This window comes from Acanthopagrus latus, chromosome 13 (genome assembly GCF_904848185.1).
Source record: "Acanthopagrus latus isolate v.2019 chromosome 13, fAcaLat1.1, whole genome shotgun sequence".
Classification (NCBI taxonomy): domain Eukaryota; kingdom Metazoa; phylum Chordata; class Actinopteri; order Spariformes; family Sparidae; genus Acanthopagrus; species Acanthopagrus latus.
Genome location: NC_051051.1, coordinates 12,301,784 through 12,327,834, shown reverse-complemented (window position 1 = coordinate 12,327,834; position 26,051 = coordinate 12,301,784). Strand labels below are relative to the sequence as shown.

Below are 26,051 nucleotides of genomic sequence, written 5' to 3'. Positions count from 1 at the left end.
ATGCATGTGTGTCTGTCTATTGCTACCTGTCAGTGTGTGTCTCTCATGGCTGAGTGCTCGTGCAGGCTGAGGCGTCCCAGTGGGCTGAGGCGTGTTTGATTAATTCATCTGACAGATATGAGGAGCTCAAGGACTTTAGCCCTCTCTCCACTCCTGCCTCCCAAACACTGACACACACAGACTGACAGGGTCCTGCTGGGACCACATGTTACCGGTGTCTGGATTTTGGTGTCTGAGCTGTGGATAGTACAATTCACACACACTCTGGGTTCATGCTTATCCTTCGCTGTGACTACTTACTAAGGTCACCTGATACTTGCATCATGCATCTTTCCTTTCTCCTGGCAGTGAACTGGCGCTATGACAATATGATACAGGCTATGAGCTGATTAATCGGAGAAGTCCATCTGGTGATGCTAGCAAACCTCACATATGGCAAACGATCTCATCAGTCACTCACAGCACACCTTTCATACAACTGAGGCTGGAGGTGAACGAAAAGAACATCTGCTGTCTGGGTGGCAGGGAAATGACACAGCAAAAAATACTGTGGCTTTACTGTCAAACATCAGCCTGTGGTATTTTACATACAGTCAGAACAGAAAGCACACACAACATTAATTTGAATCAGCAAGTAGTAAACGGCATCTAACAGCTCTCTTTGATTCGGTGCAATCCTGACACTCATACTGTTACTAGAGGAGACTTATGAAACCTTTTCTGTGTGCCAGTCACAGGTGAGGATGACTACAGGTGGATGCTGTAGTAAGAGAGAGCTCATGGTGAAGCTAAGCTCATTCTGATGATTCACTTTTGTTGACCTGCTGAGTGAGATTTATGAAGTGACAGTTTTGTGACACATGCCACTCAGGAAAATGACAGCTTGCTGCAGAAACACAGCAAAACTGTTGGGTGAAAGTTTTTTCTAGGTCTAAAGGAGTACCAAGGCATACATGAAAAAAGTTGTACTATAGTGTATAGACAGTCTGATTATTGCCTTAAGAGAAAGGATTACAAGTTTGAAATTTAAAAAATCAAGGCTGTGGAGTCAGAAAGAACATATCTGTAGCCCGCTCCTCATCTCTACTTGTAGCCAACAGCTCAAGGCTACATTACCCACTACTAGCATGGCAACTGAAGCTCTGTAATTATTTTTTAAAGAAATGCAATGCTAAATAGCTGGAGTACTCTCTACAACTATAAGCACTTGCAAATGTGACATGCAAAATGCTACAGAGGCTGGGACAGAGCTGGATAATGCTAAAGCAGTGCAATTCACATACCAGCCCTTACTCTGAAGCGCTAAACAACAAGTATACTTCAGTGAATCAGACATGGAAAAGACGCGCTAAAATACATTCACTTTAAGCTCAGCTCTAACCATCAATTTGAAAGCATCGACTGAACAGACGTGAAGGAAAGCGCCTGTCAATGAGGTGGCCGTTTGTAAAGTTCTGTCCTGCAGTCACCCCATCAGGCTTGTTATTTATAGATCAGGATAGTCTTATCTCCTTCTGTCTCTTCTCCTTGCACACTCCACAGGGACTCCTCTCCTAGTGAAAGCTTTCCTTAATTATTGATGAGGTGTTTTAAATAAGTCATCAGGATGAGGCTGGGTTTTAACCCATTGTCTGACAGCACGTTAGAGTTGGTTAAGTGCCAACTGGGATATGGACAAGCCTCCATTAGCAAAAATAACTGTTTTGACTCATTAGTGCGGCATGCTGTGAGGGCGGGCAAGGGCGGGGTCAGACTGTCAGTCAGCTGACCTTTTAAGCCGATGTGTCTGTCCCATGAACTTGAAGCCTTCAAGAAAGACAAATACCTTTTATCAGATAAGAAAAGTGACTACAGTGTGATCTGTCATTTGAACAAAGCCTAAAGCTGCATAGCTGACATTTAAAGTTGAGGTACTGTGAAAATATGAGAGAGGGTAGAGTTTCATGACTAAGTTAAGACTGACTGTTGCACAAGTCAGAATTTTCAGGTTTTTCAAAATAACTCTTATTAGCACAAGAAGGATATATTGTTAGTTTCTCTGCTTTTCCATGTATGCAGAGCATCTCAGGCACATCTGACCCAGTTAGGGTGAAATAAATGATGCAGATTCTCACCACTGCAGTCCTCATTCCTACTTTTTAATTAGCAATGATTTACTAAATTAGGTGGGTGTGGGTACAATTACAGTATGAAAGTAGAAGGGCACTAAGAGAGCGTAAACCTCCACCAAGGCCAATCGTCTAGTATTCTATGATATGCAAATCTGCAAGTGCAACCACTGAGAGGTCTGGATGTATTTCTAGAAATATTTGACTCTTGTCAAAATATGGTTGTGCTTAGCTGAAGCCTCATCCTTTCAGCTATGCATTTGTTTTTTGCTTGTGAAAACATTTCAAATACTTCACTTTGGGGGAAACCAGACAACCTGAAATAACAAATTGTACTTAGAGTCAAACTGAAATTTGTATATCAAAATTGTCATAGAGTATAGAAATCAGAAAACATTATGTTGAGATACAATGTGTATTTACATTTCCACACCTTAGTTTGAGGGAGAAAGTGTTACAATTGTACTTTGTTTCGCATGAAACTAATGACTGCATTTTGTATGGAATTTGAGCAAATGTATAGGCCATCCCAGAGGATTACTGGTACCCGTGAATGTGGACTATGATAAAGAGACAAAAGATGTCATTTCAACACTTAAGTGTACTACTGTCTACTGTAATTCAAGATATATGGCATTTGTTCTGCCAAGGCTAAATATACTATTTTGCAATGTTAACAAAGGGTAAAATAATTATCTCGCCGTGACTAAAATCTAAATCTATCGGTTCTTCCTTGGTCCCTGCTACACCCTTCCACCAAGCTTAATGAAGACTGGGCATTATTTCTAGAGTGAACAAATGATGGTGCACAGTTTAATAATATTTCTGACTCTATACAACTTCCCTAAAAGCATCTTTTAAAGGATCATGCATCCACATTTTAGTCACAAAATAAATTCGGATGGCCTCTGAGAAAAGACTCCACTACTACTTGACAGGTATGGTGACAGTTCTGCAGCAGTGTGCCTTAGAACCCACTGAGTCCTGATTGCTTCCTGTCAGTGTGTAATGTCACATATCAGATAAGGAGAAGCTCGTACGTTTGAGACCAATCTGAGGACGCCGAGGGGTGTCAACATCACTGAGACGCATCTCAGTATTTCAGTGAACATGTTTATCCCAAAATGTTTTACATTCTGAATTTCTGAATCCTCTCTTCCACCAACCAACCAACAGATTTCACTTCTGAGACTTCCTCCTACATCAATAAATATAAACACTTAACATTTCAGAGTATTAAATCAGTACATCTCAACATCAATGAGTTATAAATACCACAGACCACAACCTCAATCTATATTCAAATCATGCCATTTTCCTGGTGTGGAGTTAGCAGCAGACACTCTGCTTGGAGAGCAGCGGGCTAAATGATGATTGTCACTGTGAGCATGCATGGTTAACCATCACTGCTCTTTCAGGTGTCACATTTGATTTTCCACCTGCTGATTATCTTGATTTTTGAGACCTGTTCGGCATATCCACTCATTGTCTGTTGTCATATGTCCTGATGTGTACTGGCGCAAAGTCCCAGCCCAGGTGCAGAACAATATAGTTTACCTGATGGGAACATGACATTGAGCTAAAGCCACTTTTCTTGTCATTGAAGTTGTATGTAGTTTTAGGCAAGTATAAGATACACCAGATTGTACTAGATATTTTAATTTCATGACAATTTTATTTGTGATGGCAAACACCCTCTTGAGCTCAGGGACCAGAATGCAAAACAAGCTCAACATAAAGTAACCACTTTGCCAGATGCTGATTGCAGCTACATAACAGCATCACAACTCTGCCCTATTTTAAAGAGGTTTTCACCAATAATTATTTAACCATATTCCAGTCCTCAAATGTGGTTGGCTACCAGAAGTTGGCTAGTAAATCTAGGCTAGAAGAAATACGTTAAGAGTAATGAATTTATCATGAACAGCACAACAGTGCAGTGGGAATGTGTTCTTGTCCTTGGGTGTGAAAACACTTTGAAAAAGCAAACTTTGGTTAATTAGAGCCCAATCCATTGAAAGCTGATCATGGTCTAATTGTGTTTGAAAGAACCATGAGCCTCACTTGGCCATGTTTCCACAGCTCCTCTGGAGTCTTTTGTCAAGTAGAATTCAATTATCTTCGCTTCAGCACAGCAACCCTTTGAAGAAGAATTTCACTGGAGCACAGCATCTATCTACACACTGTGTGGATGAGCCGCCACAAACAAACACAGCTATCTCCCTCACAGGATTTTTTCCAAGATGGGCTGTAAAAAACATGAATTACTGCAAACAAATCCCTGTCATTATCTACCGCTATATTTGTCCTGCATGTAATACATGTTTTGCTCTCAGGTGTATTTGCAGTTGCTCCATTCATCCATTGGCACGTCTGGCTGATACAGACAAAAATACTACCAAACAAGTTAACAGATAGTATTAAAACTTTAGCGTGTTTATCACAACATGGCATTCTGTGTGTGTTCAGTGACTAATTTTGTGACTCACTCACAGGAAATTAATATAGGATGACATGGACAACAAATATCTAACATCAGCAGGCAGTAGTATCTGTCCCATATATGTCAAAGGAGGTGCATTATTAAATAGCTAGAGTAAAGTTATCAACGGAATGTGAAGAAATAACAGGTTTGACATTAAGACGCATGTACTGTGTCAAAGCGATATCTTCTAAAGTTACCATGCTAACTGGCTAGCCCTGACCAAAAGCTCCCGTACTAGCATTGTAGACACTTACATGTCCCAGGTCCTCCAAGCTCCCTGTCTGGACTGCTAACTGCATGACAAACTGAGATAACTAGCAGAAGGCAGCTAGAGTTAGCAGGGGTTAGTGGTTATTCTAGCAATATGCTACCCAGTCTTTTGTTGTATGAATTTGACAGGTGGCTTATTCTTACATAGTGCACCTTTAAATCCTATTTTTCCCTTTCCTCCATTGGTATAATCTTTTTTAAAGTTTCTATGTGAGGCTTATGGGTAGAATTTTGCTTTGGATTATGAAAAATATACCCCAAATATGGTCAGTGGTAAAGGGGCTGGAGGGGAGTGGAGGATAGCACTGCGGACGTCACATTTCTTCAGATTATAAATGTATTTTAATGCCGCTCAAATGTGAATACACATGGCACTTTTCCGCACAGCGTGGAATGGTTATGTGGAATACTGCATCATATCAAATCTATGCAGTATTAGAAAGCTCAGAAAGACCTATGTAAATGTTACATCAAGTTTACTGTGATCCACACAATGATGTGAATGTTTTCCTGATTATTAAGATGAACAAAAAGTGCACCCCCAAGGCACACTGATATAAAATCATCAAAATATTTTAGGTAACTGGGATTATTTCCCTATTTTACATTTACCGGCCTGCTTCATTCTATATTGAAGTTGTCTTCAGAATGTTTTTTTAGTTCATGTGCGCAATTTATATGTGAGAAGGGAATTTTCCCGCGTTTATGTCTTTAGTGTAGTGGAATTTAAGGATTTAAATCTTAACCAACATATAGCAACTCTTGCTGTGTCTACAGCATACCAATATCAAAAGACCAGCCAAAAACACCATCAATATTATTTCCCATTCAGTTGCCCATGAATACACAGAAAGCTTTGTCATTTTTCATCCAAAACATAGCCTGCTGTTCACACGGCTGAGCAGATGTGTCTGTGGAGCAGACTATGAATGCATCTAGTCTCTCAGTTTTGGACCAGAATCCTGAGAACCACAGTCCTCAGCCACCTGCACCACATCAATGCCAAACGAACGAGACAAAAGCGAGACCAGAAAAAGAGTGAAGGATATAGAGAAGCATCTCTCAAGCTGATAGTTACCACCAGCACCTGGGGGCTGCAGCAGGCAGCTTTAGTGATGTACTGTGGCCCTCTAGTGGTCACAATCAGATGTGGTACTTTCTGTGTTAAATACAAAATACATTTGATACCCATAATTTGTGAAGATTACAGCTCTTTTCCCAGCTTTCTCAGTCTCTGATATGAGTCATCTGAACATATCTGACTGGTAGTCCCTTACCAGACAGGCTGCGAGGGCGAGCCTCAGCAAGATCTGAGATGGCTCCAGTAGTAACAGTCTTCTTCATCCGGGAGCCAGAGGCAGCAGTTCCAAGTGCAGGCTTTGTCAAGGCATCATCACTGCTGGCTCTTTTCAGCTAGAAACACATCTGCTGTTAGTGTTCACAATATAAGGTCAAATAACATTATGGATTATTATTATAAGCTGCATCACCCATTAAGTATCATCATGTCAGTTTGTGGTAGCTTGTAATGTATTTGTGACTCACCCTGCTGAGGCGGTGGTCTGAGGCCAGCGTGTTGGAGGATCTGGAGGTCTTCATGGCTGTGGAGGAGGAGGCAGAAGAAGAGGGGGTCAAGGAGGCCTGCCTGGCCCGCTCCTGTAGTCCCGGCTTGGGCAGGCCCACCTTGGTGGCGCCCGTTTTCATCATGGTTGCGTGTCAGCAAACTACACCTGAGAGAAGGGCAGAGAAGAGAAGAAATTTTGACCAACTTTTGGTAAGGGTAAACCTCATAAAAAATCAACAGCACTGATCTACCTCTGCATTCACTGCAGTACAGCAGAACAGCTTTCTTAGAGCTGGTCGGCAAACGCTTGGTATTGTCTCGTTGACAATTCGCTCTCTTTAAACACTGTGCCACACTGTCTATGGCTCCAGGGCCAGGCCAACACTGCTTAAATAAATCCATTAACTGCAAAAGCAGTCTGAACAACAAACCACAACAATACGAGTGATACTGTAAAAAACTTGCTTTTCTCTTTTAAACCTGCTGCTTTGGGATGTCCAAAAATGGTGATACTAGATACTTTGATACTTATTCTTAGTCTTGCACTTCCTGACTACAATAACTCTATTAATTAAAGGGGCCCTATGTAATGATTTGAAGCAATTTACATGCATTAATCACTTTTTTATTGACCAGTTTGAGGTTGTTATGGATGTTATGCAAATTATGGATTTTGGCCCAAAGCAGAAGATTCTGCTTTTTCCTATGTGGGGCAGTACAGAGCTACAGTGTTTCAAGGAAATGGCAACTACTGAAAAATAATGTATGAAATAAAAATATAACACTACATTAATTATATTACTTATAAAAAACACTGAAAGTACAACACTTGATCTGGGTCAGACTAGAACTAGCTCCATCAAGCACTACATCTCCATAAAATTAAAATACAGTTTAAGTAGATCAATATGCAGTACACTTTACTTCAAATGAGACAAATTATACAGTATTAACACTGGCTGAAGGCATTTTGTGGCTGTTCCAAAATATTCGAGCCAAGAGTTGCCTCTGAGGGCAGATAAGGTTACCCCAGTAGCAACAGCATTGAACTACTTCCTGCCAGACGGAACAGAGGGAGAAAAATGTATTATCTGATTGTTCAAACCAGCAGCACTGACCAACGCATACCACTACAGTATCTCCACAGATCTAGTAAAAGTTACCCAGCCTGCTACAGCAATGACTGCCATTCTTCTTTTGTAAGGAACATAGCTAATAAGCAGTGCAATATTGCCTTCATTTTTCTAATTCAGAGGATGTGATCACAGAGACTGTTAAAGGTGTGCATTTGATGTCCAGAAGGAAATGTACTCATCTGGGCAGTGAGTGGCTGTAGGAAATGGAGGAAGTAAAAGTGCACTTAACCACGGACAGTGTGCACTGGTAAAGAGCTCTGGAGCTCCCAATGGACTGGCTGAGTCATTGATCAGGGTGGGGGTAACCTGATCCTCTGCCTCTGAGAGCAATAGTGCTGTTAGTGGGGATACCCTTTAGTCTCTGCAAGCAGGGAAATGAGCTAACCCCAGACAGGGCCATCAGGGAGGACTGTTACCTTCCCCTCAAACTCTAAACTTTGAATTTATTGAATTTGTTCAGACGATGGGGAAAAGTATGCTGCAGTAGTTGCCAACAATCAGCAGTCAAACAAATAACGCTATGATGGATTCAAGGACCAGTGTAGGCATTAACCACTCAAGACAAACAATAACAATAATAACAATAAACAAACCCACATTAGTAAAAAGTTCCCAGTAGAGAGCTACAGATAGGAGCCGAGATCAAAATGAGGACACTCAATAAATGAATGGATAAATTGTGGTGTAAAAGTGACAGCTGCTTAGACATTTACATTCCAGAAATATTATTCCATATATTCATACAGTCATTCAATAAGTCAAACTAGAATTAGGTTTATTAAAGGAATACAGGTCAAAAATGAAAAACCTTCATTAGAACGATGTTAAAACAACATTTATAGGTAAGCTAGACATCTAATAAACCTTCACTTTGCACAAGCAAATTTGGCCACTTTTTAAATCAACAAATGGATGCTTCCTGGAATTTACTATATTATGTGCTGAACAGTTACTGTGGGGGATTAATTCCCTGTCTATAAAGCCCATTTCTAAACTAGATTACGAGAAGAAAAAAAATAATAATAAGAAGAAAAGAAGAATATTGAAAGAAAAAGAAATAGCTCAATTGCAATTACAGAATGAATTAACTAATAAATCAATCAATGCACAGAATAACACACTCTGTGTTCCACTATAAGTGCTCCAAACTTTGAAGCTAATTTGACATAGTGGCCATACAATGTAATTACAACATCACATGATGCACACTGGCCCTAGCAGACTTTTTCCCCCCCTTCAGCTTACAGTGAGAAATCATCAACAACTAAATTTGTTTACCTCTGTAGGTGCGGAGAAGTCCGTGAATAAATAATTCAACGATGGGTACTAAGGACGGTGTAGGCACTGACAAAAGATGATACAGGTGATCAAACATCAGTAAAATGTTCCTGGCAGAACGCTACAGTTTGGTACGTTTTACACTGCTGTCTTATTACAGAATGTTTGTGGGCGCTTAGGGGCTTATCTAATTACGAGCACACTGTATGCACTGTTTGTTGCTCTCGTGAAAGCGTGTGTCTCCCTGCTGGTCCATCATATGATACTAAGACCTCTCTAGGCAAGATCCTGTGACTAACTCCTGCTGTGTATGGTAGACCTCACACCTCCGTTGCACTAGCTCACCACTAGATCACTTTACAAGGCTAATGCACCACTCACTCACATTAGATCTGCTCTGATGTCTGTGCAATCTTAAAGAGGATATGCAACAAAATTGAGGATGTTCCCCTTGGGGTTATATCATTTTCTCTTTTGAAATACAGGGGAACTAAGCAACAACCAAACAGTTTTGTGGAATAAATAACTGTATCACGTGACTATGAAACAGTAATGTCATGTTTGTAAAGATAATACTTTTATTTGTAAACCTCCTGTAAAGCAAAGGTTTGCACAGTTCAAGTCTAATCTAGTTTGTTTTCACCTTCTTTGAACCACTGCAGGACTCGGTTCTGCAAATACGACCTCTCTATATTGCTTTGCAGAGTTATGATTCTCAAGAGCCAGAACTGCGTCCCACTTACCCAACAACGGCCTAGTTAGGAACCCAAATGTCTTTGAGAGACAGGCAGCGCCAAGTTGTATTTTAAACTTGAACTACCAAAGAGTTATAGAGGATACAGAGTGTGCACTGGGTACCTCCCTGTAAAGGCAACTTGGCTGACATAAATGACATTTAGTGACTTTTACTATACTACAGCTTGTGTGGTGTGTCAAAACAAACATGTAGGATGACGACATTGTGGCTTAAACAAGGCTGGTGAAGAGCTAAATACAGAATTGCTCTAAAAAATCAAAACACCCAATATAATTTGCAGTCACCACAGCCATAACTTATGGGTTGTCATCAGACTTAATTATATTGCTTCCAAAAACAGGAAGATTAATGTAAAGGCTGAATATGGGACATGGTGGTGGAGGAGCTTCTCAGCTTGTTTCTGACGGTTGCTGTCGGACAAGACTGCTGAAAGGAGATAAGGAGAAAGCGCAAACTGTTATCTGTTTGGTCCTGATGAACAATCTTTCACAGACTCACAGATCTTATGTGCCACAAGCCTGAGGGAGAAGACAATATGCTTTCATCACACAAGGAAGATCAATACTCGCACATTTGTAAATAGATTACCAAATCAGATTTAATCAAGAAATACAATAAACAAATGACATGTCAGAAAACAAGACTTCAGTAATTTAAGTAGAGCAGCAAATCATACAGTAATATATAGTTTATGTACACATACTGTACTAGTATTTAGAAAAAAGTAGTGTTTCTATTTTTAGTGAAAAAGATCCACATGTCATTATCTTATGGTGCACCTTGCCACAAAAATGCTGCCCAGCAAAATAGGGACAGATGTTCGGACAAAACCAATAATTATTCCTTACAAACACACCACTATATGGGTTACAGTGGAAATACGGTCTTACATGTACACATTCATTGTACGGATGTGTAACTTGGCCTGCTCATCTTGCCACAACCACAAATCGCCTCAGATCACGAGGGAAATCCCAGCTAACCAGTCCTGATCTCTGACCTTCAACGCAGGTCGCCCTGCTAGAATGCAGGACGGGTTGTAGCACTGAGCCTTACCAGTTCAGTTTATGTGTTTGTGTAGAATACTGAGGGACACAAAGAGCTTCATCTTCCCCCTATTAGAACACCTTGTGCAAGAGCACAAACATCCTGTCGCTGCCATTTACACAGACTTAAAAAAAAACATTGATCAGATGAGGAAACTGCAGATCCGCAAAGAAGTGGCTGCAAAACTTGCTGTCTTGATGTGGTAGCACTTAATTAGGCAAACTGCATTCAGGTGTGACTGTTGTGCTTTGCTTAAATCAATCCACAGAGAATCACTTGATTCAAACACAGCAACAAAGCATAACCAACCAGCTTCACAGCTATGTGTCTTTGCCATCATGCCATGAGCATTAAAATGTTTACTTTATCACAGATCCATGTTAATTTACACCAGACCACCAAAAAAATCTAGCACGGCTGATTCAACTAAGAAGCATTCCTTATGCTCCAGATTTTATTTAAGACAATACACATCCTCTCATGGCTCAATGGTTTGTACATGAACCTTTAAAAAGCTGACATAAACATAAATATGACATGCTCTAAGGTTAATATAAGCCTAAATACATCAACCTCTGAGCCACTGTTGTAAACCTTGTGTAAATACTACTACTCCCATATAAAGTACTTCACAGGTTACAAAGTTTAGCCCAGGCCACGTTTCCCTTTCATAATTGTACTTTCTGTGGTTGACAGAAATGTGAGAAACCTGGCAGAAATATCACCAGCAGATGTTTTCAGTCACTTCTTTCTTCCTAACTCATTATATGAAATGACTTCAGTTTTTCCCCTTTTCAAATTTTCCTATTCCTATCCAACAGTCGCTAAACACATTTTGAATCCAAAATATACTCCATGGTCCCTGTAAAGCTGCAAAAAATGACTTGAACATACAACAACATATTCCAGTATCATCTAGGAGCATATAGTACTGACTAAAGAGAAATACAGCAATGGCAGATTGGTGTCAGAGAAAATGCTGAAGAAGAGAGAGAGAGAGAAAAAAAAAAAGGGTTGCAGTTCACTCACGTGTTTGTCCTAGAGCCTGCCCTCAGCCTCAGTGCCCTGAGGCACAATTGACCAAAATACTTGTCCTTTGGTGAGCTCTACAGACTAAAATTCTGAGGGTCAGGAGCAACGGCTGTCTGCTTCAATACAGCAGTCAAGATGAGGAAGTACTGCAGGCTGCCAACCGCTATGCTGTGTGTGCTGTTGCCTCTTTCACTCTCTCTCATACAAAGAGGAAGAGAGGGACGGAGTGTCGGCTACAGGCATGTTTTTCTCCTCTCACTGTTTTTCCAGAGTTTTTCTCACTTGTGAAACTCAGACAGCAAGAAAAGGAGTCTGGACCAGGAAGAGGAGGGGGAGGAACAGATCTCCACCATGTGGCAATGAGACAAGCAGCCATGCACTGTTTGAATGAGGGTAATTGTTTTTATTATGATCACACAGCATAAACCACTGTTGTCTAAAATGCAGGTATCTGCACTTTGTTCTCAGGACAGTGGCTTCCAACGTGGTTTAACATGAGAGCGTCATGTGTGTCTGTGGTTTGTGGGCCAGACACAATTGTTCCATTGCATTCTTAAATTAAACACCACAGCCATGTAAAGTACCTGTGCTGCTTCAGTAACGTTTTTGTGAACTACAGTATGTCCGATTCATTGAAGTGTTGGAAAGTTGGAAAATAAAGACTGATTTATGATACTGTTTTCAGCGCTTTCTTTCCAGAGGGATCTGTAGGCTGTTTGGGCACAAACAGCAGCGACAAACACTGACACAGTCAGTCTTTGTCTCAGAAACACTTCTTAATGTGAGGGTGGATCATTTGTGGAGGGGTCTGCATTTTATTGCTCTACCATTCTGGTCTAATTTGGATCCCACAACGTGCGGCATTCCAAGGCCGTGGAGCATGTGGGTAGAGAGTGTACAACGCTCTGGTCCGGGATGAAACAAGCTTCAGTTTGTGGCAAGTGCTAAACGGAGGAACTTGGTCTGACCACACCCCTACACCACCACAAAAACTGCTTTTTAAAAAGAGCGCTGCAAAGGGTTGAGAAACAGTTCAGAATGCTTTTTTTTTTTTTTTTTTTTTTGGCACCACAAGCTGCCTCACACCCTGCTGGAGATACAGATTTTGAATGTGATTTGACGTACGCTGCATGCTTTTGAGGACACAGATTCTGTAATGGTGCCACTAGCAGACACTAACTTATTGAACGACCCTACTGCCTGCTGCTTTGTTAAATGCTGTCAAAACATTGTACCATACCTGTCATTGTTCACTGCCAGTGTTCATATGACTGTGTGGCAACACTACTTGTTTCTAAAGTTAAAAAGCATCTGTTGAAATTTTGCATCATGACTCTTAAAACGTAGTTCTAGTAAACACTCTTGCTACTGTTTTATTAAGTTATTCAAAGAGTGGTAAAGGAAAGTCATCTGTGAAGATAAAGTTGACAAATGTGACTTTTTAGTGTTTTCTACTGTAGTTTACCCTCTACAATAGTCTGCAGTGCTCAACAAACATGCATGATGGGAGAGATATTTGAAAAATAATGATCCATGACATGCTTTAAAAACAACACAAGGAAGTGGAATACTCCAAATAATAATACATACCAAGAGAACATGACTGGTGAGTATGCCAACAGTGGTCAAACTTCACCAGCCGTGCAATAGTTGTGAGGACAGTTCACTCAGAGCTATGCTAGATCACTTTTCCACTACTTTGAGGTTGGTGCTAGATGGAAAGTCGGGAGATCCATAGGATATTTAGTTAATTAGAAAGTTATTAACATACATCATCTGGAAACCATGAATGTCCATGTTATTTATATTAGAGATATTCTGTTTGGGTCAAAGTGGTGAAACAAGCAACTTTGCCATCCACATCTAGCACGCTGTTAGCATGGCTAAAAATGAGCTACAACTCCAGGAGAAGAAACATCCTGCTTTTATCTGCAACTGAGGAATTTTACCAGGATAGCATAGCACATGCAGACTACAGCCTGCCTACAATCTGTCCAGGTGCGGGACTCACCTTTAGGAGTCACCAATGCAGCAAAAGGTACATCACTTTTCCATTAGTAAGTGTCCACAGTGTAGGAAACAACACAATGGAAGGTATCCAAATATAGAACATGTGCTTAGAGAAAAAGCATCCACTTCCACTTCTCTTATTTACAAGCACCACAATAAGACACCAGCAAAAAATAGCCAACTTATGTTTGGAAATAAGGAAATAATACATTCCAACAGGAATAAGTTTCCACAAAGCACAGATTAAAACTGAACACTTACAGAAGGGTAAATCAGGAAACAGGAAACTGAAGACCCCTGGAGCTAAAAACATGCCAAACACTAATAAATAATGATGGAACATGAATCCATGTGGCATGGTCATTGTGTAATACAAGATGCTGATTGGACAGTCCACTGAATACACTTTTCATGAAGCCAAACTGAAAGAGTGTAAGAGCAGCCTGCTTCTCATTCTCTTCCTTTTTCCTCTCCATCCACAGGAAAAAGCACTGAGTCAGACTGTCCGCAGACACAACACTGTTGCAAAGGATGTGAAAACAAATGTAAAATGTGCACTGACGGTAATTCAGCTCAGCGTGTGTGTCTTAAAATACTGACTGTTCCATGATCACTGAAAGTGGAGCATGCTGTCATTATAACATCCAATACTGACAAATGTCACAAATGCAATTGTGAATACAGTCAGAATAGAAATTCAATGTCAAGCAGCACTGAAATGAAATTGTGTAATAACTATGGAACATGAAGTCAGCTTCAAATATCTTCCAGGATTCAGTGGTATTTGGACAGAACACTGATGATTTGACTCCACCCAATGCCAGTTATTCTTGATGTGGTATGTGGCACTGGTCTATGCTATGCATTTGTACAGTTGAAAATAACTATACAATTAAATTTGAACCCTTATTTTTGTATTCAATTGAAGCTACATCCATAAAAAAAAAAAAATCACTCTGACTGAAGCCTTCTGGCTGGGAACCTGCTTCCCCTTTTCAGAAGTAAAAACTATTGTTTTGTGTTATTTTTGTTTACAGTCACAGTAATCACTTTTATGATGTAAAAGTTCACTCACCCACAAACATGAGGATAAGTGCTTTATGTGGGAATTCACAACCATTTCAAAAAGCCACAACAATTTTGGGGCAGAAAAACCTCTACTGCTGGTAACTGTAGGTGCTGATGGCTACTTAGCTCAGTTAACAGTGCAGCTGGCAGTACTATTAGCCACATCTCCCCCCTGTCAATCTAAACCCGTGGATAGTTTATAATCATATGGCAGCTTATAATGTGTAGTGATTGAGATCCTGACCCACCAAACATCCTGCTAAATTACATGATTACATAATCATCATCAGTAAACTGGAAGCTGTCTGACTCCCTCACTGGTGGAGACGGAGGTTGTTTTCCAGGGGAAAGTTCACTGAAGTCTTTGTCCAGAGGGCTGACGGTCGCAGTGATTTATTTTCATCACTTGGTGAGTTAAATTTTTTGCCAGTAGCGGACGCTGTTTTTCGGGCAGTAATGTGATGGAGTGTTGGTAGGACGGGCAGGTGGATGATAATAAATGATAATAATACTAATGTATCACAACTCTGGAAATACATCTCTTTCTGTTGCTTCTGTTGGTGTGAAACCGATATGTTGCTGAAATCTTAGTATCATTACTGTAGCTGAATATCTGTCTAACATGCGCAATACTCATAGTGAGTCCAGAACTGCTGGTACATATAAACATATACGTATAATTGACATTTCCCTCTGATCTCATTCTTATTTGAAAAAATAATATTGCAGCAAGCAATATGTATGATGAACAAATGTGAGTGCTTCAATGCAAGCATTAATGTATAATTCTGTCTGACCACGTCGGCAGCTCTGAAGCATCTGTACGGCACCTGGGTGTAGGCAAATGGTGTGCGCAAAGTCATTATCTCAGCTAAAGTGAAACAGGAAGAGTGTGGGATTAGTCTGTAACGCATGCTGTGAGGTGGTCTCTGCTCTCCCTCTGGGTTTCCCCTTTAGTCTGGAGGGATATGAAACCGCAACAGGGTACGGACCTCCTTCCCTGAAGCAGCACAAGGGAAGTTGCAGGCAAGTTTCACATAAAACAGTTCAGCAAACGTATGACATTTTCAGCAGTCAGTAGCAATTTGTGTAAGATGAATGGGAGCAAAGCCAAGTTGCTAACTAGAATTCCTGCAGCTGTACTAATATTACCTTTAAATGGTTCAAATTGTACTCCTGGGAGTGGAGAGCCATGAATGTACACTTAGGACCCAATAGTTCACAAGTGGTGAGGGTGACATGAATTTTTGTTAGAAAGACTACAGCAAGAACCCGATAAGGCCTTCTAGTAAAATGTTATAATTTCTGAGCAAAAACACAGAAAACCTTCTTCTCAGCATCTGAATATGAAATAGCCTAAAGATGAGAGCTGCTGCTTAAATCAGCACAATTTAGTTCAAGAAGAGATGAGAAGAAAGCAGAGCTAGAGAGGAAAGTGCTGAGTTTATGTAATTTTTTTCCCTTTCTATCTGGACATATAGATCAATAACTTGTTTGGGTCTATACAGCATGCGTTACCAAACTATTAAAACAATTAGTGCCTACTGTTGGATCCTGGCTCATTAGTTGTGACAGTTCATATCCGAGGGGGCTGGGAAGTTCAATTACTCATTTCCAGGTAAGATACAAAATTCACTTTTCACAAATTCACTTTTCAGCATATTAGATTTGCATTAATAATGCACGTTTCTCTAACAAGTGTACCTTTAATTCACTTTTCAAACTATTCATATCCTGATTACAAAGTACTACTGTACACTGCAGTGTTACTGACTAAAAATATCTTTTCTTTTGACAGACTTCATAAATGGTGAGTGATCTGTGGCACAATTCAAACAACACAAAATCTACAGACGCAGAAGCTGGAACCAGAAATGTTTGTCATTTGAATCCACATCCTGATCTGCTCTGGCCAAGCCAAACAAGGAATTATTGATGTATTGAACTGTGCCACCTCACAGCAGTCACAGCTATCCATTATCTCCCTAAAAACTCCTCTGTCCTGGCTTCACCAGCCACACAGTAGTAGGAGCTGAGATAGATTCAGCCTTCATGCATATTTCATCTGCTTCATCTTCTGTTTCATCTTTCTCAGAGTCGGGCTCCCTCAGGAGCCAAACTTCCTGCTCGGATGGTGTCAAAGTTCTTGGCAGATAAACAGTTGGTCAAAGCCACGTCGTCAAAACTTCAGCTGCTTTCCTGTCTGCCTGGCTGGCTACAAGAACAGTGAGTGGGCGGATTCCATAGGAACACTTGCATAGGATTCATGAGAACTGAGAGGGAATAAAAAGACAACCACTACAGAGAACTCAGTAATTTACCACAATGGAGCATCATAGTTATTATTTACGCTGAGCAGAATTACTGTCCAACCAAGAAAGAGCAATCCCTGCTCGTCTTTTGAGTTGACAACACTACACACACTTGTGGCATGAGAGCTATTTGATGAGCACTGTGGGTGTGTTCAACATAACCTGAATGAAGAAGACCAAAAGAGATTACAATAGGTCTGACCTCTTTCGGCTACTGAGCAAACATTTTATCGACACTCCTCACGCACATGTACACATCACACGTCCAAACTAGCTTGTCCAGTTTATTTGGATGGTGCAACTCAATCATATCTAATTATTTGTCCTTTTTATTGTTGACTTGCACAACACGCTCACTCCTGCCAGACACCATTCTTGCTTTCAGGCTGCAGTGACTGACAGTTTGAAAAGACCATATCTCTTCTGCTTCACCTCAGACGTGGCTCTGATGACCCATTTAGAAACACCAGCATTCCTTGGAGCCAGCGAGTGAGACTGTGATGCCTGTCAAGTATGCAGCCTGTTTCCTGAACGTTGTTGGACTTAATACAGAGCCACAGGGAAAAAGATGCTTGGGGATACCTTCCTTCACAGCTACTTCTCAGGCAAAACAACACTGCCGTGCGGTTCATTTTCCTCCACTGGCCTTTTTGGTAGATTACAAATTAGAAGAAAAAGACTGAAAGAAGGTAGCTTGGCAATGCTGTGAAAGCTTGCAGCCATCTGTTCATGAGGCAAAAGCATTGAGTTAAAAATATTGCACAAATAGCTGCAACCTGCTGACAGCAAACTGAGCAGCCTCGCATTAAATAAGGCTGCTTCTATTTATTCAACTGACTGACTGACTGGATGCCAGGACAGAACTAATTCCTGCTCAAATCGGCCCATCTCCTCTTATCTCCTCAATTAAAGCCTCCTTCACTGCAGTGAAGGACGTGCCACTCCAACTGTATGCAGACCAGTCCTCGCCTCTGTGGGACAGATAACAACTCCTTCTCAGACTACACAGAGAAGTGCGTTTCCCTAAGTATGTAAGTGAGTGGGAAATAGAGCTGTCTGGGAACAGAAATCTGTTTCTGACCACATTACAGCCTCACACTGAAGAGGGTGAGAGTGACTGCTTTAACTAATAAGAGGGTCAACAATTAAAGACTTACCAGCTAAGCAGTTAAACACAAATGAGTCCTCTGGCAAACTGACCGTATAGCTCAAAACCACATCTGTACTACTGTATGTTCATGAAGTGCTCGTCGTCAATTCAGCACTCACTTTGAATCAAAAACATTAGATCTTGTGCCTCATCTGGATTTTGATCTTTAAAAATTCTTGCATCTTCAGCGACATGTCTTATTGAACCATTGGTTCTTAATGACTTTACCTGATAATGTAAAATTGTTGCCAAGTTGATCCCTATGTGAAGCAGCACACAGACTGTACACTTGCTGACTCGAACAAGCTTCCAAAACCGCTCCACTCAGACGTTCTCTATCTAGTCTTGAGTTTGTTTAGAGATAGGGTAATCTACTGCCCGTCATTACTTAAGATTAAATCTCATTATACAACTATTTCATAAAAGAGGCCAGAATATTTTGAACACGTGTATAATGTTGGTTGCCCCTGTTCAAACCACAGTATTATCATTCCACATTGAATGACAGGTCATTACAGGCTTATACTACACAGCAAGTAACAAACTTAATGAACTCAGCATGTACAGCCTATGCTGCAGCATGTTCGGCAGGACTGCTGACGGATTCAAACTGTTGCAGATCGCCTGTCTCTTTTTGATCCTCCATCTCTTTGTTGTGGGGGATGAGGTAGTGTGTGTTCTAGTATCATATCTATGATTCCCCATGGCCAAAGTTTTATGCTAAAACAATTTAAGCATCATAATAATTCAAATACTCTAATTCCCTCCTTACTCAAAATCCTCACCTGCCCAACCCTGATTCCTGCGACTGACAAACTGCATCGCATTACTAAGTTAAGCATGAACATACTCTTTAAAAGTTAACATTTATGGTCAGTGCTTTTTTTTGTCCACATATTTGGACATGCAAATGACTGCATCTCTACAGGGCCTTTATTCTAGTCAGAAGCACATTTCTCGCTTGTCATATCAGGGTAATGGAGGTTTGAAAAGTCTGCATTTATCCCATTGTGAGACCCAGATCGCTGAGTTTAGCCTATAGGTCATTATCATCAAGGTGTTTCCTTCCATGGAGAGTAACTAGTTGGTGTATGCAGTATCTAATGAGCTCAAGTGAGCATCACTGCAGTATCTGCCTTTCAACCTTCTTCTCACAGCTGGACAAGGTCACTGTTAACGTTGTTACCTCATCCCCACCCTGAATCATTTCATACAGTTACAGCATGTGGATGAAAGGCTCCAGCGCCGCTGTTAATCTTCTCACAGTCCCTCAGCACGTACTTAACAAAAGTGAATCCAGGACACCGGCTGGAGAACTTTCTAAATGTGTCGGGCAGCAATGTGAGGAGGCCTTGAATTCCCTTTAGAGCATCACACATTTACAGTGGTCAAAGGAATCACCAGGTATCATTTTCTGTCAAACAAAACGAGCCATACCACCGCTGTACAACTGGACATGGGTGCTCCCCACATAACCCATGGCTATAAATAGCAAGCCAATGACAGGAACTGCCTGGATAATGAGTTGAACAGAGGATGAGAGCAGCAAGGAAAAGACTAGGGAGATGCAGTGCTCCAGGCTTAGGCTCTGCAAGGACAACCTAGAGTCCAGGCGAGAGATGACTCCATCTCGATCAATGACAAACACAACATCATGAAACAGAACAGACACATTGCGAACCTCATTTTAGTTGTTGTCAGATGTGCTGATGTGATTTTTCTTTCTACTAAAACCCAGTGCTATATTCTTACTGTCCATCATTACACTGACACAAGGCCAGCATCCCTTGATGCTTTTTTTGTGTCCATAGCACAGCCTGTTCTGAACACTGCCCAGAAGCCAAGGACAGATTTCCATCCATTTCCCCTTCTTGGATGGTTAACCCTGCGCAAAACAAAGGTTGTAATTACCTACAAACAAAATTCAAATGGACTGCCTCATAAATGACTGGTGTGCCGCTCATATTTGAAGTCTCCTCTCTCCTGGCATAATCAAAAGGAACAGAAGAAAGCGAAAGCTGTCATTTGTTGCCCATTTGGGTTCTCCCGAAGGATCAAGAGGCTGGCCTCTTCTATAAACACAAGACTACAACGTCAGCTCTGCAATTAGGATATTTTACAAGTTAACTTTTCCCTTTTGTCATTATCGAGATGTCCAATTATGCTGCACAGCAAGCCATGAGCAAAATAGCAATGGTTTATTATTCAAGCATAACCATTAGCAACAGTGATCTGATGTTTCTGAAACATTTTTGTGATGTAGTTTACAAGAAAATGTTACATGGCAGGACACACAGGGGCTTAGTCAGGATAGGTTGCTAAACTGAAGCATTAACAGACCTATTAAAAGACACAAACAGCAAACTTTCACAAAAAAAACTGCTCTTAACACAGCACGGCCTTGTTAGGCATTGTGGACTGCTTCACATGGCACTGATCTAATGAGGAACAAATGGCTGGCTGTTCATGTGAAAAAAACAAACAAAAAAACCCTGCTTGCAGCACACTGAAGTGGTTCCAAAAGCAACAACCATTGATAGCAAAATGTGAAATTTACATAAAAATACAGGAAAACCTAAGCAGTACAGCTGACATGGTAAATGCATTGATAAATCGGCCTACTCATTAATTTAATAGTTTTATGCCAGGAGGGAAAGTCTGAAAATCCTACAAAGAAGCAGGTGCTTGACAGCATCTAGCTACTGTACACTGAACTGATTCAAAAGATTTGTAACATGAGGATAATTAGGGGGGTTAAGCAATTAAAACCAGCTCCAATTAAAAAACTCAGTTTCTTTAAGCCTATTCCAATATTTTCATATTTAATATATTTACATTTGATTACTTTCATGCCAGTAAAATAACTAAAAGCAATGGCATTTGGGAAATTAAATATGCAGGAAATATGACTGAACAATTAGCCATACAAATCTGTCTTTTTGTGCTGTCCTTGTTATGTCAAAGATGGTGTGTATTGTAGATTATTCGGGCCATTATTTCTTTTTCTTTACCGCATTGTCCTATTTTGCTGTTTGTGTTTTGGCTCAGTCAGTATTGCTGAAAAGTGTTAAAATATGAACAATCCCAATAATTAAAAAAAGAATCATAATTGACTTTCATTTTGGTTTTCTGAATTTTCTGGGGGTCATGATCAGCAGTATTTTCAATAACCTGTGAAATAACTGTCATCTCCCTCCAAACAAGAGAAAAATCTGAGAGTTGACAGATACATTATTCTTGGCAACGTGATACTATGATTGCATTAAATTGCATTGCATTTTGTTTTACTCATAATACAAACTGAGCCAATTCAAAGGAAGTCTGTGAAGCAGATGGTCAGTATTGATCACGACTCCTCACGGTGCAGCGTTAGCAAGTAAACGGAAACACTCAGGAGGAACACCTGAGGCCATGGAAAACAGAAAATAAGATGACACCGAGGCCTGTGTCATTCGACTTTCTGCTGCCTGTCATTACAGTCATACACGTTTAATTAGCGTGAAGGCAACCTGTCCTTCAGCCAATTTACATGGGAGACGCAATCATATCAGCAGAGACACGTCTGCTCCAGGGTTAGTCACTGAATTAAAGAAACAGAGACGTCTACAGTGACAGAGCTGACAACAAGCTTCCTGACATCGAAGTCAGTTTGGCGTCGCTGCCAACTGGTCAAACATGCTGATCCCGAGCCACTCTGACAGCTTCGTCAGCGTCCACCGACAACACGACGAGCTTTCACGGTAAAGTTTACATAATTTAACTCAACAAATTGAATGAAAGAAGGAGGAGAAGGCTGTAAACTGTTAGATAGTCGTGAATATTAGCCACTACCTTCGGCTCACCTGTTCAGTGTTGCGGCGGTGCTGCTGTTGTTTGGTCAGGCAGGATGCTGCTGCTGCCGCCGCCGCCTCACGCACGCGAGTCATTAAAGTGTCACCGCCACCGGCATGCGCTCGAGCCGGTAGGTGGAGCGCGTGAAGCGAGTTTGGCGCAGTGCTCGGGGAGGCTTCTGGGAAATGTAGTCTTTCTACATTCACGCGTTGATTCTCAGACCAGACCGTCCAAACACGTAAATAACATGTTTTCATAAATGCGTGTGAGAATATTTGCATCAGGACTGATTACATATTGTCAGTTTTATCCATTAGAGAATTTCTAGACGAGAGTCTTTGAATTTATGCCTGAAAGCTGGACATTTAAAAAAAAAAAAAAAAAAAAATGGTACGATAGTCTTTCTTATCTTCCAAATCAAATATGTTAACAAAACTGAAATAGCCCACATAGAAAATCAAAACAGAGGCAAACACAACAGTCCATCAGTGACGTTTGCCATATTTAGAGTTTGTTCACAGGGTGTACATAACGTTATTGTAATTTTGAATGCAATTTTGGTGTTATTTTATCAGATTACTTGCGTATTTTAATTATAACTCATAAATCATACAATATCTCAACACATCTCTGACGCAGTTGCAAAGGTAAAAAAAACAAAAACAAAAACAAACAAACAAACCAACAACTGCACACTAGAATTTATTGCAGGACTGTGAAGTGTTCATAATATAAGATTTAAACATCATTATTCACAATACTAATTCCACCCCTATTCATATACAATTCGACGACACATAGGCTGGCATCCAAAATGACTATAACCTTTAAAATAATAACACTGCGTAACCTCCATGAAGATAGGATTTACCGCAGGGGATGGTTGACGTTGTGTCGAAAGTGCAGGCACGAATTTCAATAAATTAGAGAATATAAATCATATGAATATAAAAACAGTCTTCTTGTTACTACTTATTCATTTCATTATATATTATATAGTATATTAAAATAAACGCTTAAACTGTGTTTTTCCCCTGTTTCCGCTCTCAGCCATAAACTTGTGACGAATCCGCCGTCGCTCGTCCTCTGCCTACATTTACCTACAGCTCTGTCATTGAGAAACATGGCTGCCTCCATGGGTGCTGCCAGCGCTGCTGCCTCCGACCCACAAGGTCCGGCTTCGGCTGGTCCCGGTCTGGACGGCTCAACTGTCCAGTACAGTATGGTTCTGGACCATCTCATCGGGGACAAGAGGCCCATTAAAGACCTGAGCCCCGGCGTCATGGGGGGGCTGCCAGTGCCCGCTAAAAGCGACGAGCAGAAGATGATCGAGAGGGGAATGGAGAGCTGCGCCTTCAAGTCGGTTCTGGCCTGTGTGGGAGGTACTGACACTTACATTATGAACGCATTACACAGCTCTTCTGCTCTTCTTCGCACCTGTGTGTGTTTGTATACCCGTCCAGTCTCGGGTGACAGTTTTTAAAATGAGATTTTGCTGTACAGCTATGTGGTGCCAGAGCTCCAAGCTCAACTATATGTGGAGCTGTGTATTTGTATATGAGCTTGTCTTTGTCTAATGTGATGATGGTCTGGTTATCTTATTGTTTTGTACTGTAAGTCTGACAGCACATGCTATTTGAAGATGACAGCTTGGGCTTTGGGAATCTGTGACTGACATTTTTCAGCATTTCTTACAGTTCATATATATCATAGAGATGATAGAAAAAAAAAAAAAAAGTTCCCAGCTGCAGGCCTACAAAAATGTTTCCATGCAACATCAGTAACATTGAGGACACTAAAATCTCCTCAAACAGCACGACAATCGCTCTTCAAGTGTGTCAGTAGTGTTGTGAATATTGTGCAGACACTCGTGACAGTGTGTTTGTCTGCCCACAGGGTTTGTCCTCGGAGGAGCTTTCGGTGTTTTCACGGCCGGCATCGATACCAACGTCGGCTTCGACCCCAAAGACCCCCTGAGGACTCCGACAGCACGAGAAGTCCTCAAAGACATGGGCCAGAGGGGCATGTCGTACGCCAAGAACTTTGCCATCGTCGGTGCCATGTTCTCCTGCACAGAGTGCATCATAGAATCAGTAGGTCACGCCACCCCTCTTCATCATGTCTTCATTGCATGATGATGCTGCTGGTTGGATGACATACTGATGTCATGTATATGACCAAAAAAGCTTCATAAACATGGCTGAAACTAGGGATGGGCGAGCGATATACAATATCTATATTTTAAAGTCTCCTTAAAAAGCACTTCACAAATGCTAGCACTGGGCGTTAAAATCAAATATCACAGTATTTTTGCCCAAAAACCTGCATGTCGATATTGTGAAAATATCGTCTGGCGTGACTGTTTCTCAAAGACGATATGTAGTCTCGTATCACGATAACAATACAAGATCAGTATATCGCCCGGCCTTAGCTGAAACTAAAGACTTTCACTGCAGTCTGCTAAACAAAACTGCATCATTGCCTGAATGTGATTCTACACATTAACTACATGACAAGGTTTAGAAATAAAAATGACGTTAAAGTTGCTTTACAGGAGAACTAAACTGAACAGAATGTCTGACAGGAGCTCTAAGCAACAGAATTAATGAGTTAGGAGGATTTCGTCATATCCCTTGTTCTCTGTAGCAATTGTTTCTTTCTTGCATTGTTTATGTGATTGTTTTAGCACTGACTGATTTGAGAGCGGTTTTATAATTGCTTTCTTTTGTTAAAGAAAAAACGCTGGTACTCCTTTTTTCTAAAGATTCTTATTGGTGAAAATACAGCCAGAGCACAATTGTTCTGTATTTAACATTTGTTCGACAAAACTGACAGAACTGAAATACAAACAACAGAATAGGACAATGGCGTACAAATCACATCCCACCCGCACCAAACCCCTGTATCTGGTCTCCGAAAATGCCCAAAATCGCATGTTGAACACTTGAGATTTTTGTGTTCTGCTTTTTTAACCTGAGAAAAATGGCCTTATAGCGCCCTCTGGTGTACAACTGCAGGCTGTTTATGATTTTCAATGTACATGCAGCCATGTACAGTATGTAGCTTACTGCATTAAATAAAACTATCGCTCACTCATCCACTAAAGTTCATATATAACAGTATGCTTACATATCATTACTGCTCCCCGGCCCCCTTTGTCCCCTCCACACCAAGTACCTAACATTGCACCTGTTTGCCATTTACAGCACAGGGGCAAATCAGACTGGAAGAACGCAGTGTACAGCGGCTGTGTAACTGGAGGAGCTATTGGATTTCGCGGTATGTAACCTGAAGTATTTACTTTGATATCTTAAGCTGAAGTGTATTTTCTCCTGTCCTCATGTGTCTTCTTCTTTTTTTTTTTTTTTTCTTTTTTACTTTTTTGCAGCTGGTCTGAAGGCCGGGGTGCTGGGATGCGGAGGCTTCGCTGCGTTCTCTGCTGCCATCGAATATTATTTGAGGTGAACCCCTGAAGTGTGGCTCCGTGGACCAGAACTTAATCGATGCACATCTGGACGGGCCCCCGTGAGAAGAGATGCTTGTGAATATTTGCCCGCACGTGACGGACTGATGCACGCGGAAGTGACGGGTTCCTGTTTGTGTACGGTGGCGTTACATGACGGCACAGTGGCCGGTATGCATTTCCCGGTGTTTCATTACTTTAAACGCGGACGGTTTGAGCAAAGCGAGCAGAGTGGGTCTGCTTCTGTGTTTTGAAGGCACAGTGCTGAACAGGAGTCACCTTCACTCTGAGCCACAACCTCCTCAAATCAGACTCGGATAAACGCTGTTCTTGTTGTAGAACATTGATATGTGTCGGTAACTAATCCACATTAGGATTATTTATATTAAAGATGTTTTTTTTTAATTAATTTGTGCATTCAGGACTGTTTTTTTCTTGATGAAGTTCACTTGTGTACGTGACCATAACAATGTTTGCTGGCATTTTAATAGCAGCTTTGATTAGAATTAATATAAACAATGTAAATATGTTGCCTTTATT

At 40.9% G+C, this 26,051-nt stretch overlaps 2 protein-coding genes across 5 annotated transcripts in view; one reads left to right on the top strand and one right to left on the bottom strand.

Moving 5' to 3' along the window:
• The window catches only part of specc1 (sperm antigen with calponin homology and coiled-coil domains 1), a 73,970-nt gene extending 51,783 nt beyond the window's left edge, over positions 1-22,187 (bottom strand). For 3 of the 4 annotated variants that reach the window (XR_005078666.1, XR_005078667.1, XM_037120257.1), the window contains exons 1-3: positions 22,060-22,187; positions 6,409-6,593; positions 6,141-6,276 (exon numbers count right to left, since the gene is read on the bottom strand). Coding sequence is in view for 2 of the 4 variants with exons in the window: in XM_037120257.1 (XP_036976152.1) it covers positions 6,141-6,276; positions 6,409-6,570 (298 nt within the window). In the remaining 2 variants the exon portion in view is untranslated. Of the gene's footprint in view, positions 1-6,140; positions 6,277-6,408; positions 6,594-11,674; positions 11,809-22,059 lie in introns of those variants that run through there. The other variant, XM_037120258.1, reaches the window with a different exon arrangement.
• On the top strand, positions 21,756-26,049 carry timm22 (translocase of inner mitochondrial membrane 22 homolog (yeast)). The gene is made up of 5 exons (XM_037120260.1): positions 21,756-21,957; positions 23,099-23,430; positions 23,945-24,141; positions 25,255-25,327; positions 25,437-26,049. Exons 1-5 carry the CDS (start codon positions 21,893-21,895, stop codon positions 25,511-25,513), a joined length of 744 nt encoding a protein of 247 aa, XP_036976155.1. The 5' UTR covers positions 21,756-21,892; the 3' UTR covers positions 25,514-26,049.
• Positions 26,050-26,051: the final 2 nt, after the last annotated feature.

Bases quoted from the DNA above. Each gene is read 5' to 3' on its own strand.
- timm22 (XM_037120260.1), top strand. From the start codon at position 21,893: ATGCTGATCCCGAGCCACTCTGACAGCTTCGTCAGCGTCCACCGACAA. The intron at 23,431-23,944 runs GTACTGACACTT...GTCTGCCCACAG, and splicing joins GGTTCTGGCCTGTGTGGGAG to GGTTTGTCCTCGGAGGAGCT. The intron at 24,142-25,254 runs GTAGGTCACGCC...TGCCATTTACAG, and splicing joins CAGAGTGCATCATAGAATCA to CACAGGGGCAAATCAGACTG.